Here is a 14,344-nt window from a genome sequence, read left to right on the forward strand (position 1 = left end):
CCTCCCGGGTTCAAGTGATTCTCCTGCCTCAGCCTCCCGAGTAGCTGGGATTACAGGCCACCATGCCTGGCTAATTTTTTGTATTTTTGGTAGAAATGGGGTTTCACCATGTTAGCCAGGCTGGTCTCGAACTCCTGACCTCAGGTGATACGCCTGCCTTGGCCTCCCAAAGTGCTGGGATTACAGGTATGAGCCACTGTGCCTGGCCACTCAGCTAATTGTTTTGCATTTTTAGTAGAGACGGTTGCCCAGACTGGTCTCGAACTCCTGACCTCAGGCCTGCCTTGGCCTCCCAAAGTGTTGGGATTACAGGCATGAGCCACTGCATTTGGCCTCCTTTTTGTGTTCTAGTGACAGGGAAGTTGTCTTGAGAACGCTGCTCAATTTCTCTCTGGCTCCTTACAACCAAGAAGGAAAAAAACTTTTATTATTACCACCTTCTAACAAAAGTGAGGCAGTGTGTTCAGTGGTTAAAAGCAGGGGTCTGGAGAGAGACTAGTTTGTTATAAACTTTCATCAATATTTTGGTTGAAATGCAATTAGCTTCTAGATATGTTCTACTTTGATGCCTTTGAAGCAAATGACAGTGGTCTCTGCCCTTAAACTTTTATAGAGAGAGGTGATTTGAAGTTTCAGGTATGCAATGATGAAGATAGGGTGAGCAGGATCCTGAAAGAGAGAATTTTGAAATCCTAGGGATTAAAATTAACCTTACATGTAAATGGGAACCTTAGTAGAATGTTCTGTGCCTAAAGGTAGTGGTCTAGTGGTCTTGACATCATCCATTTAACCTCTTCTGCCTTTATTCCAATAGTCTGCAACATTCTTTTTGAAGAATTATAATTGTTCTGTCTCTGATCACTTCTTGCATTTCCCCAGACGTTAGCTCTCAGCTGTTCCTGGAGGACATTTCCTTCCTTCAGCCCTATATATTATTATCCTTTTTGGTTTTATTCTTGTTGGCATTTTTCATCCTAAGTACTTAACATTTGGTATTACAGGCTCAAAGTCCTCAGGTTTATTTGTGACATCAGGGATCCAGGCATTAGAGAGTGACCTATTATAGAAGACCCTTACCCAATGCTGGGCCCTTTTGGCTTATCTTACCCTTCTGTTTACCTGTGGTAACAGAAGTCTGCTCACCCCTCACTAAGTCAGAGTGATGCTAAGGTTCACCGTTTGTTCAAGGCACCCTGAGCTCTGGCTGTTGCTTCAGGGGCTTTCCTACTAAGACCGTGTCTCTGCTACAGGAAATCCCCGCCAGCCCTTTCAGAGTCAAAGTTGACCCTTCCCACGATGCCAGCAAAGTGAAGGCAGAAGGCCCAGGGCTCAGCAAAGCAGGTAAGATGGCACATCATACCTCTGCCGGCCGGTGGCACTGGGCGTGTTTCGTCCATGGCCTTGAGGAACCTAATCTCCATCAACACCAACACCAAGCTGGCAGGTGTTCTGTGCAGCTCTGATGCAGCAGTGTCCGGCCAGGGCCTGTAGCCGGCTGTCATAATAGACCTGGTGCTGTTGAACCTGTCTGACGGGTTCTCAAAGTGAAACTACTCCAGCTAGTCTGTCTCCTCACACAGTATATCTTTTCCAGGTGTGGAAAATGGGAAACCGACCCACTTCACTGTCTACACCAAGGGGGCCGGGAAAGCCCCGCTCAACGTGCAGTTCAACAGCCCTCTTCCTGGCGATGCAGTGAAGGATTTGGATGTCATCGATAACTACGACTACTCCCACACCGTTAAATATACACCCACCCAACAGGTAGGGTCCTTCTCCCCTCTGCTCCCCTGGCCCCCAGCCAGGCCCTTTTCTATGCAGTCTGTGCTGGGTCACTGTGGACACCAAGGGGTGTGAGAGGTGCTCTGCCAAAGTGCTTCCTGATGGGAAGTGGCTCCTGGCATTTTGAACCCCTCTGGGAGCACCTGTAGGAAGCCCGATGGGTTCTGTCAGGTGGACTGCAGAATTCCCCAAGAGCAAGCAGGAAGCTGGTCCCATATCTCCACCTTCGGTTTGGGTTTTATCAGAGAAATGCTCAGATATTGATATTCAGGCCCCAATATCTATCTTTCTGTTACACATACAGGTGCGCACATGTGCACACACACACACGTGCACTCCTTCGCAGCCTCACCAGCTGCCTTTTAGTCTTTTCATTAATTACCCACAGAGAAAGAGCTGCTACACCTTTATGTTTCCTTCCTGGCCCTTTTAGCTTAGTTTACCCCTTTTACGAGGTGTTGGAATGAGGTCTTTTCTCAAAGAGCCAGTTCAGCCTTTTGTCCCTAAGGCCCAACACACTATTTAGGGCAACAAATTATTCCCCTTTACAAAATGCAGGATTTCACATGTGATCTTACCGTCTAGGCTGGCTTCCTCTGATTATTTCAGGCCATAAGGGCCTTAAAACTACCTCTCGGTACAAGTTAATGTTTATTTGTTTAAAAACATTAAAAAATTTTTTTATTGTGGTAAAATATATATAACATAAAATTTACCATCTTAACCATTTTTAAGTGTATAGTTCATTAGTGTTAAGTGCATTCATTATGTCGTGCACCCATCACCACCATCCATCTCCATAACTCTTTACATCTTGTAAAACTGAAGCCCTGTATCCATTATATTTGTTTAAAATTTTGTTTTGCTTCATGTTCACACCTCTGGGGTCTGGAGACCAGACATCCTGGCAGAAAAGTCTGGATTTTAATACTTAAGCCTCGTGTTCTAAGTGGTTGTTCCAAACCTCTGAGATTCCTTTATTCTTAAGGGAAACGATCCTGCTGTGTTTGAAATGCCATTTGTAGGAGAAGAAGGGCAACGGTTTCAGCAGAAACACTGCTCAGAAGCCTTGCTTCCACCTGGGTCCTCTCAGTGAGGAGTGGGCAAGAGTCAAGTGGGGAAGAAGGAGGATTATAGTGAGGAGGGGACATGGTGTAGCTGTCCCCTGAGTTTGGGGGCTGCACACCCTTGGAGATGGAATCAAAGGGATTGTGTGTGTCATGTTACAAATGTGGCCCCTTTCATCCAGGCTTGCTGCTGTTTGTGCTTTCTTCTCCAAATTTTTATTTTTATTTATTTATTTATTTGAGACAAAGTCTCGCTCTGTCGCCCAGACTGGACTGCAGTGGCATGATCTTAGCTCACTGCAACCTCTGCCTCCTGGGTTCAAGTCATTCTCCTGCCTCAGCCTCCTGAGTAGCTGGGATTACAGGCACATGCCACCACACCTGGCTAATTTTTGTATTTTTGGTAGAGACAGGTTTTGCCATGTTGGCCAGGCCGGTCTCGAACTCCTGGCCTGAGGCAATCCTTTCACCTCAGCCTCCAAACCTGCGGGCATTACAGGCATAAGCCACTGCGCCTGACCTCAGTATTTGTCTTTTTGTGACTGATTTGTTTTTCTTTGCATAGTGTCCTCTATTGTCATCCACGTTGTAGCATGTGTCAGAACTTCATTGCTTTTTGAGGCTGCATTCCATTGTATGTGTATACATTTTGCTTCTTTCTTCATTGGTTTTTTTGTTTGTTTGTTTGTTTGTTTTTTCTTGAGATAGAGCCTTGCTCTGTTCCCCAAGCTGGAGTGGCACTATCTTGGCTCACTGCAACCTCTGTCTCCTCGGTTCAGGTGATTGTCCTGCCTCAGCCTACCAAGTAGCTGGGACTACAGGCACGTGCCACCATGCCCAGCTAATTTTTGTATTTTTAGTATGGATGTTTCACCATGTTGGCCAAGGTTTCACCATGGGGTTTCACCCTGTTGGCCAGGCTGGTCTCGAATTCCTGATCTCAGGTGATCCGCCCACCTCAGCCTCTGAAAGTGCTGGGATTATAGGCATGGGCCACCATGCCCGGCCTTCTTCATTTGTTGAAGAACATTTGGGTTGCTTCCGTCTTTTTTGTCTGTTGTGAATAATGCTGGGTGTACACATATCTCTTTGAGTCTCTACATTTAATTCTTTTGAGTATATACCCAGACATGCAATGCTGGATCATATGGAAATCTCTTTTTGCTTTTTTGAGAAACCACTATACTGTATTCCACAGTGGCTGCACTGCTACAGTCCTGCCAACAGCATGCAAGGGTTCCGGTTTCTCCACATCCTTGTTAACAGTTGTTTTTTTCTGTTTTTGTTGTTGTTGTTGTTGTTGTTGTTGTTGTTGATAGTGACTATCCTATTGAGAGTAAGATGGTGTCTTATTGTGGTTTTGATTTGCATTTTCCTAATGATTAGCGATGTTGATAATCTTTTCACGTGCTTGTTGGTCATTTGCATATTTTCTTTGGAGAATTATCTACTTGCCCATTTTTATATCAACCTTCTTAATTTTATGTTGAGTTTTAGGAATTCTCTATGTATTCTGGATATTAGTTCCTTATCAGATAAATGATTTGCAAATATATTCTCTCACTCCTTGGGTTGCCCTTTTACTCTGTTAATAGTTCTCGTGTGCAGGTTATAAATGTGGCTTCTTATCTCCAGAGTTGCTTCTTCCTGTGCTTTAAAATAAAAAATCCAAAACAAAACATTCATTATTAGTAATGATAAAACTAATACTTTTATAGATAGAGCATCCTTTTCTCATCAGGCCACTCAATAGTAAGTAGGTAATTATTTTCCTGCTTATGGTTCTGAGGGTTGTTGGGAGCCTTACTATTGGGTGCACCAGCCTGAATCTTATTTGTTGCCAAATTCTCCACATTCTTTAGGAGAATGCACCAGAAAGCCATAGCTGTCTGTGTACAATGACTAGGATCACAAGGTCATAGTGTCTTCTAAAAACATTTTGTGACTTTTGCTTTATTCTACGTCTATATGCCTTTTAGTGTTTTGGCTGAGCCGTTAGAAAGTAAGTTGCAGATGTCAGGACAGGGTCAGGGTTTGACCTGCATCCTTGGAAAGGACTGCAAAACCCAGTACCCCAGACGTCCTCTGCTGCTGGTTGAGGCAGAAGTGGTTAGGAGCCTAGGTCCGGTTTTGTCCCCTTTGAAGTGATGCTGGAGGGGAGGCTCCTTACTTCAGAGTCACCCCAAGGTCACATTCATCCAGTTCTCTGATAGCAGGTTTGAGAACTGCTGCCATGGTGAGTACTCACTTAGGGCTGTGCGTCCGGATGGTCCCAGGATACATTCAGGGAGCCTGGTGGGCCTTGGTAGCGGTTGTTGCCTTCAGTGTGAATGACTTACAGGGTGGCACTGGGGTCCTTCTTGTTGTTTGTTGTTTAGAGCTAGTTTTATTGTTTCATTATTTGGGCAACTTGCAATTCTGCCTATTTTTCTATGGCAAAGAAAACATTAAATCTCTCCTTGGATTGAGTTTCCTTCCCACTCCCACCCCCATCCCCAGCACAGAGCCTGGCCCTATAAGTGCTCTGTATAGATTAATGGCTGTGAGTGAGTGAATAAATGATGTGGCGCCTGGATTCACAAGCAGAGATGGCCTAAGAACGTTGTAATCTGGTAGAAGAGTGATGCCCACACCTCCTCATTCTCCTTTGAACTCTGTTTTCTCAAGAGCGGCTAAAAGCTCAAGACTGGGCTAAGGAAGTATGCCCTTGGATGTGGTTAAGAAACCTGGGGCAGCCCAGAAAGCCACCCCCTGACACGGGGGAGGGAGCCTACTTTGAGGGCTAACACCCACAGGCACCTCTTCTCATGGTGGTTTTAGGGTGTAACAGGCTGGAAATCCCCAGAAAGGTGGCTGCTTGGGCATGGGCGTGTCCTGGCCTGGGGTAGGCGCTTCCCCCTCAGAACGCAGGCTGTGCCACGTGGGAGCTGAGAGGTCCTGCCTGAGTAACCCAGGTCTCTGGTTGCTGGTTTTGCTCCCTGACACCTGCAGCCCTGCCACTCCACCTAGCAAAGTCCCTGAGTGACAGATTGCAGGTGCTTGCCTGCCTGGGGTGGATGAGCGACGTGGATGACTGAAGGATCCTGTGAGTCCCTTGAGGATGCAAGAGTAGAGCTCGTTTTGCCTTAGAGGAATGGACTTGTTGGGTTGGGGCTTGAGGACCCTCCCAGAGGTCAAAGACTCAATTTTATAGGAGGGAAGTTATTTCCCTGAGGACTTTGGTCTTCTCTTGGTTGTGGGTGGCCTCAAGCAGCTTAAATTTCTCACCCCAGTTTCCCCCAAGCAGAGCTGTTTGAGAAGCTAGTGGCAATGTCTCCATTACATGCTGTGCTGGGAGCCACTAGGTTTGGGGACAACTCCATGTGCTACTCTGGCACCTTTAGGAATCCCTGTGAGCTCACAGACCCTCACAGGGTAGCAGTGTCTACCTTGAAGTGTTCTTACCATGGTGGTCCTGGCTGCTCCCAGAGGGCCCTAAAAGTGATGGCGCCGAGGGTGGCTCTCTCAGTCCCATCCTCTTCTGAGCTGTCTGATCGGTGATCGGTGTCTTGTGTATGTATATTTTGAAGGATAAGATTCAGGTTTCAGAAGCATGTAGAGGAGAGTGAAACTGTCTTGCAGCCTGCAAGTTGTGGCAAAATGCACTGGCCATCACTACCCATACATCCCTCACTTCATGGCCTTGTTGGGGAATAAACACAGTGCATTCCTTAGTTGGGGCCTCAGGGGATGCCTTAAAATGCTGTAGGCATTGTAGGTGTAAATCTCCAAGATTTTTTCCCTCCCCCTTCTTAGGTTATTTAAGGTAGAGTTCATTTTCTATCTGAGTTTTTGTTTTGTTTTTGACTGGTAACGAGAGCATACTTTCTTTTATGGGATGGGTGGGTTTAACTGGAAGAGGACTTTTCACTCTCTTTTTTAGCGCTTCAGAGAAGTGGCCAGAAAACTTTATGCAGGTGAGGGAGAAGGTATCCCCAAGACCTCTGGTTAGCCTGAGGTCTGCCTAGTGAGCCCCTGAATTGTTAGGGGCTGTGGGGAAACGGAAGCTCGGGAAGAGTTGGCACATTGGGAATGCCGCATTGGCTGAAGTAGCGAGTCAGTCCTGCCTTAAACAGTACAAGAAGGAGACATTTCCTGCCTCTTGGCTGGCTCCCAGCTCCGTTGAATTTGACCTGTGCACATTTTACCAGGAAATGTTGTACGCATGAGGCAGGGGGCCAGTTGGTTTTGTGTGCAATACTTAAAAATCCTAGAAAATTAATCCTCCCTTCATTGATGCAACCAGTTTTTGTTTTGTTGCTGCTGTTGTTTTTTTTCTTGGCCTTTACCCCCTTCCTTATTACAAAAGGAATGTGACAAAATATACATAGGCCAAATGCTATACACCCTTTTAACACTCGATCAGCAACAGCTTTCAGCAGGGCCTGCATTCCAGCAAGGCTGCTGGATTCTTGGGGGGAACTCATGTCTCCCTCCCACTTTCCTGTTACATTATGCCTGGTCAATTGAGGTGAAGGGAATCTTGATCTACTGAGACAGCCATGAGATTTCTTGGAGCCTCGATTTGGAGGGAGGGAACTTGGCCAACCATGGAGAGAAGAAGCTGGCTGTGTGCCATCCTGGAACCGGCCAGAGGAGAGAAATGGCACACACATGGCCATCCCGTGCCACCCGGCCACCCGTGAGGGAGCCTGCCAATCCTGCAAGCACCGTCTGCCTTCACACTTGCAATTTTATTTTGTTTCACATAATGGAAGTTCAGATACTGTGTGGTGGTCTTAGCACGGGTCTAGGTGAACTCTTGCAAATCCCTGTTGCAGCCTGGGGGCCTCAAATGGATTCCTAGGACAGAAATGGTTCTGTGTGGTTAGTGGCTCCAGGCCCAGCTGCTGTACCTGTGGCTGGCACTGGGTATGATGGTGGGGAGGTGGTTTGGCAGAGCAGCTAGGACACAGGTTTGGGGGCCATGGGTATGAGGCCCAGCTTGCACCCTTACCAAGGTGTGTGACTTGGGGTACGTTATTTACCAGTCTGAGCCGTAGTTTCCTCTCCTGAAAAAATGAGATGACAGTAGGAACTACCCCTTAGGACTGTTTTGATCTTGAATTGAGGAAATACATAAAAGCACATAGCACGGTGCTTGGTGTGTAGAAAATGTTCATTATCAAATTATAAAAATTGCTCCTGTTATTATTAGCTGCTCTTATTTGATCTGATTTTTCAGATCTAAGACACTTTCTACACTGATTGGAATCCAGTCTCCCCTGTCTGTGGGAAGAATGAGGGATCTTGCGGGGAGTTTAAATATCAAGTTAGCATGTTGGTACCGAAAGGTAAACTGGGTTTTCTCTTTTGTTCCAGGGCAACATGCAGGTTCTGGTGACTTACGGGGGCGATCCCATCCCTAAAAGCCCTTTCACTGTGGGTGTTGCTGCACCGCTGGATCTGAGCAAGATAAAACTCAATGGGCTGGAAAACAGTAAGTGCCTGAATGGAGGGCATATGGGTTGTTGATGACCACCCAGCGTGGCTGCTGGTTAGATTTTCTTCAAAAGATGGAATTCACAGAGAAGCAAATTCTACTTTAAGAGACTTTGCAGTTGCACAGACTTTGGTTTGAATTAGGGCCGTGCTGTGAAATAACTGTGACTGTGTCTGCCCCTTAGCCTCACCGAGACTCAGCTTTCTCATTTGTACAGTGGGGGTGTCGGCGGGGAGAGGTTGAGAACACCCGTGGGAATATCGTGAAAATTATATGAGCTAATGGTTCAGAGGCTGGCACGTAGTCAGCCCTCAGTATGTTGCTGGCATTGCAGTAGGAAGTGTTCATTAAAAAGAGAATCTGGGCCACATCGCTTTCTGATGAATTTCTAACTGTGCCAGCTGTCCTTGGCAACTGAATCCACATTAAGGTTGCGAGTCAAGCATAAATGCCAGATCCCTGGCACTCAGAAGTCACTACCACCACGCCTCTGCCCCATCCCAATATTCCTTTAGCTTGTTAGGGATTTTACTAGTATAAGCCCATTTCGCTTATTTTCAATTTTGTAATTATTTTTTAGTAGGAAAATTTCAAAAATAGAAAAGAAAAGAGAATAATATAACATGAACACTGATGTACTTATCACTCAGCTTCAGATGTTCAACACATGCTCATAAAATGATTTTTTTTGTACAAGTAAAAATAAATCCATTTTTCATCTAAAAAACATTACAGTTAAGGGGTAATTCTACTTTAACCCTCACCTCTCCTGCTCCCTAGGATTAACCACAGTTGTCAATTCAGTTTCTGTTCTTCCAGATCTTCTCTCTGCATCTATACATATAGATGTGCCTGTGGAAAACATTTGGCTATATTTATTTTGCATTAAAGTTGCCCTGCTGTATAAACCTATGTCTTCAGCCTGCCTCCAACAGTGCACCTCAGGAATCATTCACTCCTACATCTTTTCTGTTGGTATTTACCACTGAGTGGCCCCAGACTGGATGCCCCTCTGGGCTCACATTCACCTCGTTTCAGGCTTACTGAGGCAGGGCTGAGTGCATACCCCCAGGACGGGGCCTCCTGTATTCACCTGTGAGGGTTTCTCCAGGGTACCACTGGCAGTGCCATCAGTGAGCATCTTCCTTCACTTGTGACCCAAGCGCACAAATTGCAACCAAGGCCAGCTCCCAGTTGTGGAGATCCGAAGTGAGAGCTCGCTGTTGGCTTTTGTAGCTGGGGCAGCCAGCCCTGAGTGTGTGAACGTTTGCTGCCCAACCCTGTCATGTCTCCCCTTGTCACTCCTTTCCCCAAGACATGAGAGCTTTGACTCCAGAACAGGAAAAGCATGGTGCCAATTAGGAAAGCCACTTTTCCGGTGGGAAGTGGCGACCCGGGACCTCCTTGCTTATGGTTCGACAGTGTCCATCTTGCCAGGCCCTGTGTTGCTTCAGAGTCAAGGTTCTCTGAGTTGTGGCGGGGGCCCTGTGTTCCCAGTGCTTTTGTTTTGGGTAAAGTCCTTTCCCTGCTTTTGTCTAATCTAACGCTTGGGCTTCCTGCAGCCCTGCTTTGCAGAGACCTTTTGGAAACCATCACGGTACAGTTAGTTCTCAGGACTTGCTTCAATCGCCTCGCGTTTGGCAGCTCTGTGACTTCTGCTCTCTTGAGGGGGAAGGGTGCCTGTAAGATGGAGTTGGCTGCCAAGAATTAGTAAATAAAACATTGACTTATGAGGGTGTTTGGATATAAAGTTAACACCAAAAGTAAGTAAATAAGAGAAGACAGTGTCAGATTACAACTTTCTGGTCAGCAAAGATTGTGGGGTCAGGTAAATTTCACTTTAAGTCCCAGTTGGGAGGCTGCTGCATATGTCACCCTGGACACATTACTTAACCTCTCTGAGCATCAGTTTCCCTATCTGTGAAAGCCATTGGTTAATAATAAATACCCCATAGGATTGTGGTGAAAATTAAGACAATACCCTATTTGTGCTTGACATATAAAATGCATTTAGTAAATGATAGCCATTATTGCTGTCATCACTAATGGATGATTATGCCTTCACTGGTTGTTACTGAGGCTGAGATGCAGATGATACTTACTCAGCTTTGCTGCTTGTCCTCTGCAGCAGCTGTTGCTTATGGTAGAGGCTGAGATAAGTCCCTGTGTCCAAAGAACCATTGCTTCTGTGCTCTGGATTGTTCCTGCTGCTGAAAACGGTCAGCTCTTCACCTTGGCTTGTGTTTCTTTTCCAGGGGTGGAAGTTGGGAAGGATCAGGAGTTCACCGTTGATACCAGGGGGGCAGGAGGCCAGGGGAAGCTGGACGTGACAATCCTCAGCCCCTCTCGGAAGGTTGTGCCATGCCTAGTGACACCTGTGACAGGCCGGGAGAGCAGCACAGCCAAGTTCATCCCTCGGGAGGAGGGGCTGTATGCTGTAGACGTGACCTACGATGGACACCCTGTTCCCGGGAGCCCCTACACAGTGGAGGCCTCACTGCCACCAGATCCCACCAAGGTCAGCCTTTGCTTTTGTCCCAGAACTTGCCTCATTGTTGTCAAACATGACACCATAGTCCTTCTCTGGTTCTTCCTGGCAAAGACCTTCTGAAAATCGTTTTGTGATGAAAGTCAGCACAATTCACTGTGAAAGGTCCCTTGGGTAGGTGGGTAACAACCCTGCTCCTCCTCTTGCTCTCTGACTATAAGACTTTGGTGAGGGGCTCCCTGTCCCAGAGTCTTCTTTCTTTGCTTGTTAGCATAATCACAGTCCTCACTACAAAGCCAGCCTGTAAGGGGCAGGTGAGTTAGCAAACGTGAGGCCTCTGCCTAGCACCCAGCTCACAGACGGAGCTCACCCTATAGAAGCTTGAATCATGTAATATAAACATACATTATTCTGGCCAGGTGCGGTGGCTCATGCCTCTGTAATCCCAGCACTTTGGGAGGCTGAGGCGGGCGGATCACAAGGTCAGGAGATCGAGACCATCCTGGCTAACCCAGTGAAATCCTGTCTCCACTAAAAATACAAAAAATTAGCCAGGCGTGGTGGTGGGCACCTGTAGTCCCAGCTACTCGGGAGGCTGAGGCAGGAGAATGGCATGAACCTGGGAGGTGGAGCTTGCAGTGAGCCGAGATCGCCCCACTGCACTCCAGCCTGGGCGACAGAGCAAAACTCCGTCTCAAAAAACAACAACAACAAAAAATACATTATTCATGGCTGGGCACGGTGGGGCTCATGCCTTTAATCACTGCACTTTGGGAGGCCAAGGTGGATGGATCACTTGAGGTCAAGAGTTTGAGACCAACCTGGCCAACATGGTGAAACCCCATCTCTACTAAAAATACAAAGATTAGCTGGGCATGGTGGCGCACACCTGTAATCCCAGCTACTCAGGAGGCTGAGGTGGGATAATCGCTTGAACCTGGGAGGCGGAGGTTGCAGTGAGCTGAGATCGTGCCACTGCACTCCAGCCTGAGCGACAGAGTGAGATTCCGTCCCCTCCAAAAAAAAAAAAAAAAAAGTTCATTGTCATTTGTTCATAGTAACCCTGACTCAGGGGGTTTTGGAAGATTTCCAGTGGTCTCAATGGTATGAATCCTATGAAGGTGTCTTATTTGTTGAATTAGAGGTGAAAGCCTCATTCCTCACTCTTTTTTAGAAACAATTTAGTTTTTTTATTACACAGAATTTGTTGAGCAAAGTGCAACAGCCTAAGCCACAGCCAGCTCCACAAGAGCCCTTCCATGAGCCCTCAAGCTGGGATCTCGCGTATGTTTGTTGGAATGGACATTAGGTCTCCAAGTCCAGGCCTCTGATTTAGAAGGGTCAGGTGTGGTAGGAGAGAGGAGAGTCTTAGAGGGGCTGCTCCAGGGGGTCACACCTCTCGCGCCTTTTCGCTGGTGATCAAGTTCTGAGGCATTTACTGCATTGGCTGTTGTGGATCTAACTCATGTGTGCATGTGTGACACATGAAGCCCCAAGAGAAGGGCTGCCTGGCTAAGATGCACTTCCACGCTGATTACATGCGTGGGTGTTGAAAGCAGTGCTGGCTGAGCAGTGATCCCAGTGCAGTTTGACTTTATTCTCTGCTCAAATAGGTGAAGGCGCATGGTCCTGGCCTCGAAGGTGGTCTTGTGGGCAAGCCTGCTGAGTTCACCATCGATACCAAAGGAGCTGGTACCGGAGGTCTGGGCTTAACGGTGGAAGGTCCATGCGAGGCCAAAATCGAGTGCTCTGACAATGGTGACGGGACCTGCTCAGTCTCTTACCTTCCCACAAAACCCGGGGAGTACTTCGTCAACATCCTCTTTGAGGAAGTCCACATACCTGGGTCTCCCTTCAAAGCCGACATTGAAATGCCCTTTGACCCCTCTAAAGTCGTGGCATCGGGGCCAGGTCTCGAGCATGGGAAGGTGGGTGAAGCTGGGCTCCTTAGCGTCGACTGTTCAGAAGCGGGACCAGGGGCCCTGGGCCTGGAAGCTGTCTCAGACTCGGGAGCAAAAGCCGAAGTCAGTATTCAGAACAACAAAGATGGCACCTACGCGGTGACCTACGTGCCCCTGACGGCCGGCATGTACACACTGACCATGAAGTATGGTGGTGAACTCGTACCACACTTCCCTGCCCGGGTCAAGGTGGAGCCTGCCGTGGACACCAGCAGGATCAAAGTCTTTGGACCAGGGATAGAAGGGAAAGGTGGGTTTCATTTAAAAAAAAAAAAAAAAAAAAGGCAAGCTGGGACTTAAGGGTTACCTGAAACTTGGAGCTGCAAACTCAGCCACCTGCAGGAGCCAGGTGACCTATGAGGCGGTGCTCACCTGTTCCCTCTGCCTCAGGGAGTGGTTGGGGGGCCCTGGTGAAGGTTGAGCACATTGCATCTCTGGGGGCCGTGTTAGCTGACCCCTGTTTTCTGTTTCTCCATGGGGAACAGGACCTAGCATTGTCAGCAGAACCTCTAGTTTTTCTGGCAAAGCCCGAAATCTTGATTTTTCTCTGGAAACTCAACATGCAACATGTTGGCATTTAATTGGAAAAAAGTTTAAAATGTGGTGTTGGCTAACACCTGCATGCCACAGGGCAGGTTTGTCTTCAACCTTTAACCTGTCCTAGGGCCCTCAGTGTCAACAGTCATGTTGTCACTTAGCCATGGCTACTCTGGAAGGGACTGCTTTTGGGAGGGAGTGGGTTAATATTCTTGATTTCAGAGGTAGAAAAACCAGTTTTCCACCGTTACTGAAATTAGACTTCATGTGTCCTGAAGTGCCAAGAGCCTTGGTTCTGGGGTTTACTCTTGGGTCTGGGGTACTGGTGGCAGTGTTAGCTGTGTGCTTGCTCTGCAGATGTGTTCCGGGAAGCCACCACCGACTTTACGGTTGACTCTCGGCCGCTGACCCAGGTTGGGGGTGACCACATCAAGGCCCACATTGCCAACCCCTCAGGGGCCTCCACCGAGTGCTTTGTCACAGACAATGCTGATGGGACCTACCAGGTGGAATACACACCCTTTGAGAAAGGTGAGCCGCCCTGTCCTCGGACTGGACCCTTGTTCAGAGTTGTCCTTGGTCATTTCCTCCTGGTGGCTGGTACTGACACCTGCCCCATGTGCTAGGCCTGTCTTAGCAGGGCCACATGCAGAGTGACAGAGTGGAAGTCAGCCTCCGCAGCAGTCACCTACCCACTCAGTGCCTGGCTTGCTGGCCTTGTGTAATAGGTGGGCTGGGTTTAGCCTCAGTCTCACCTCAGCAGGTTGTGGGGTAATGCCATGATGTTGCTCATTTGTGCCATTTTTCTTTGCGTATGAATTTCTTTCTTCTTGAATATTAGGAATTATAAAAAATTTCAATAAATGGAAAAGCATAAAGAAAAAAATAAAAGTGCCATATATATCTCCACTACCTGGAGATCGGAAGCCTACAATATTGTGGCATAGATATTTTTAATCTTCTTGTAGATGTATGTTTCTTCTGTTTCGTGGGTTTCGCTTTTTCTTTTGGTTAATGGCTGGGTGGT

General features: G+C 47.4%; 1 protein-coding gene across 5 annotated transcripts in view; it reads left to right on the plus strand.

Annotated features, from left to right (window-relative positions):
* Window positions 1-14,344, plus strand: part of FLNB (filamin B) — a 166,480-nt gene that overhangs the window by 105,198 nt on the left and 46,938 nt on the right. For all 5 annotated transcript variants that reach the window (XM_050781117.1, XM_050781113.1, XM_050781114.1 and 2 more), the window contains exons 17-22: window positions 1,251-1,341; window positions 1,595-1,764; window positions 8,211-8,328; window positions 10,587-10,849; window positions 12,433-13,030; window positions 13,675-13,848. In XM_050781117.1, the coding sequence (XP_050637074.1) occupies window positions 1,251-1,341; window positions 1,595-1,764; window positions 8,211-8,328; window positions 10,587-10,849; window positions 12,433-13,030; window positions 13,675-13,848 (1,414 nt within the window). The remainder of the gene's footprint in view (window positions 1-1,250; window positions 1,342-1,594; window positions 1,765-8,210; window positions 8,329-10,586; window positions 10,850-12,432; window positions 13,031-13,674; window positions 13,849-14,344) is intronic.

Source organism: Macaca thibetana, chromosome 2 (assembly GCF_024542745.1).
Source record: "Macaca thibetana thibetana isolate TM-01 chromosome 2, ASM2454274v1, whole genome shotgun sequence".
NCBI classification, from domain to species: domain Eukaryota; kingdom Metazoa; phylum Chordata; class Mammalia; order Primates; family Cercopithecidae; genus Macaca; species Macaca thibetana.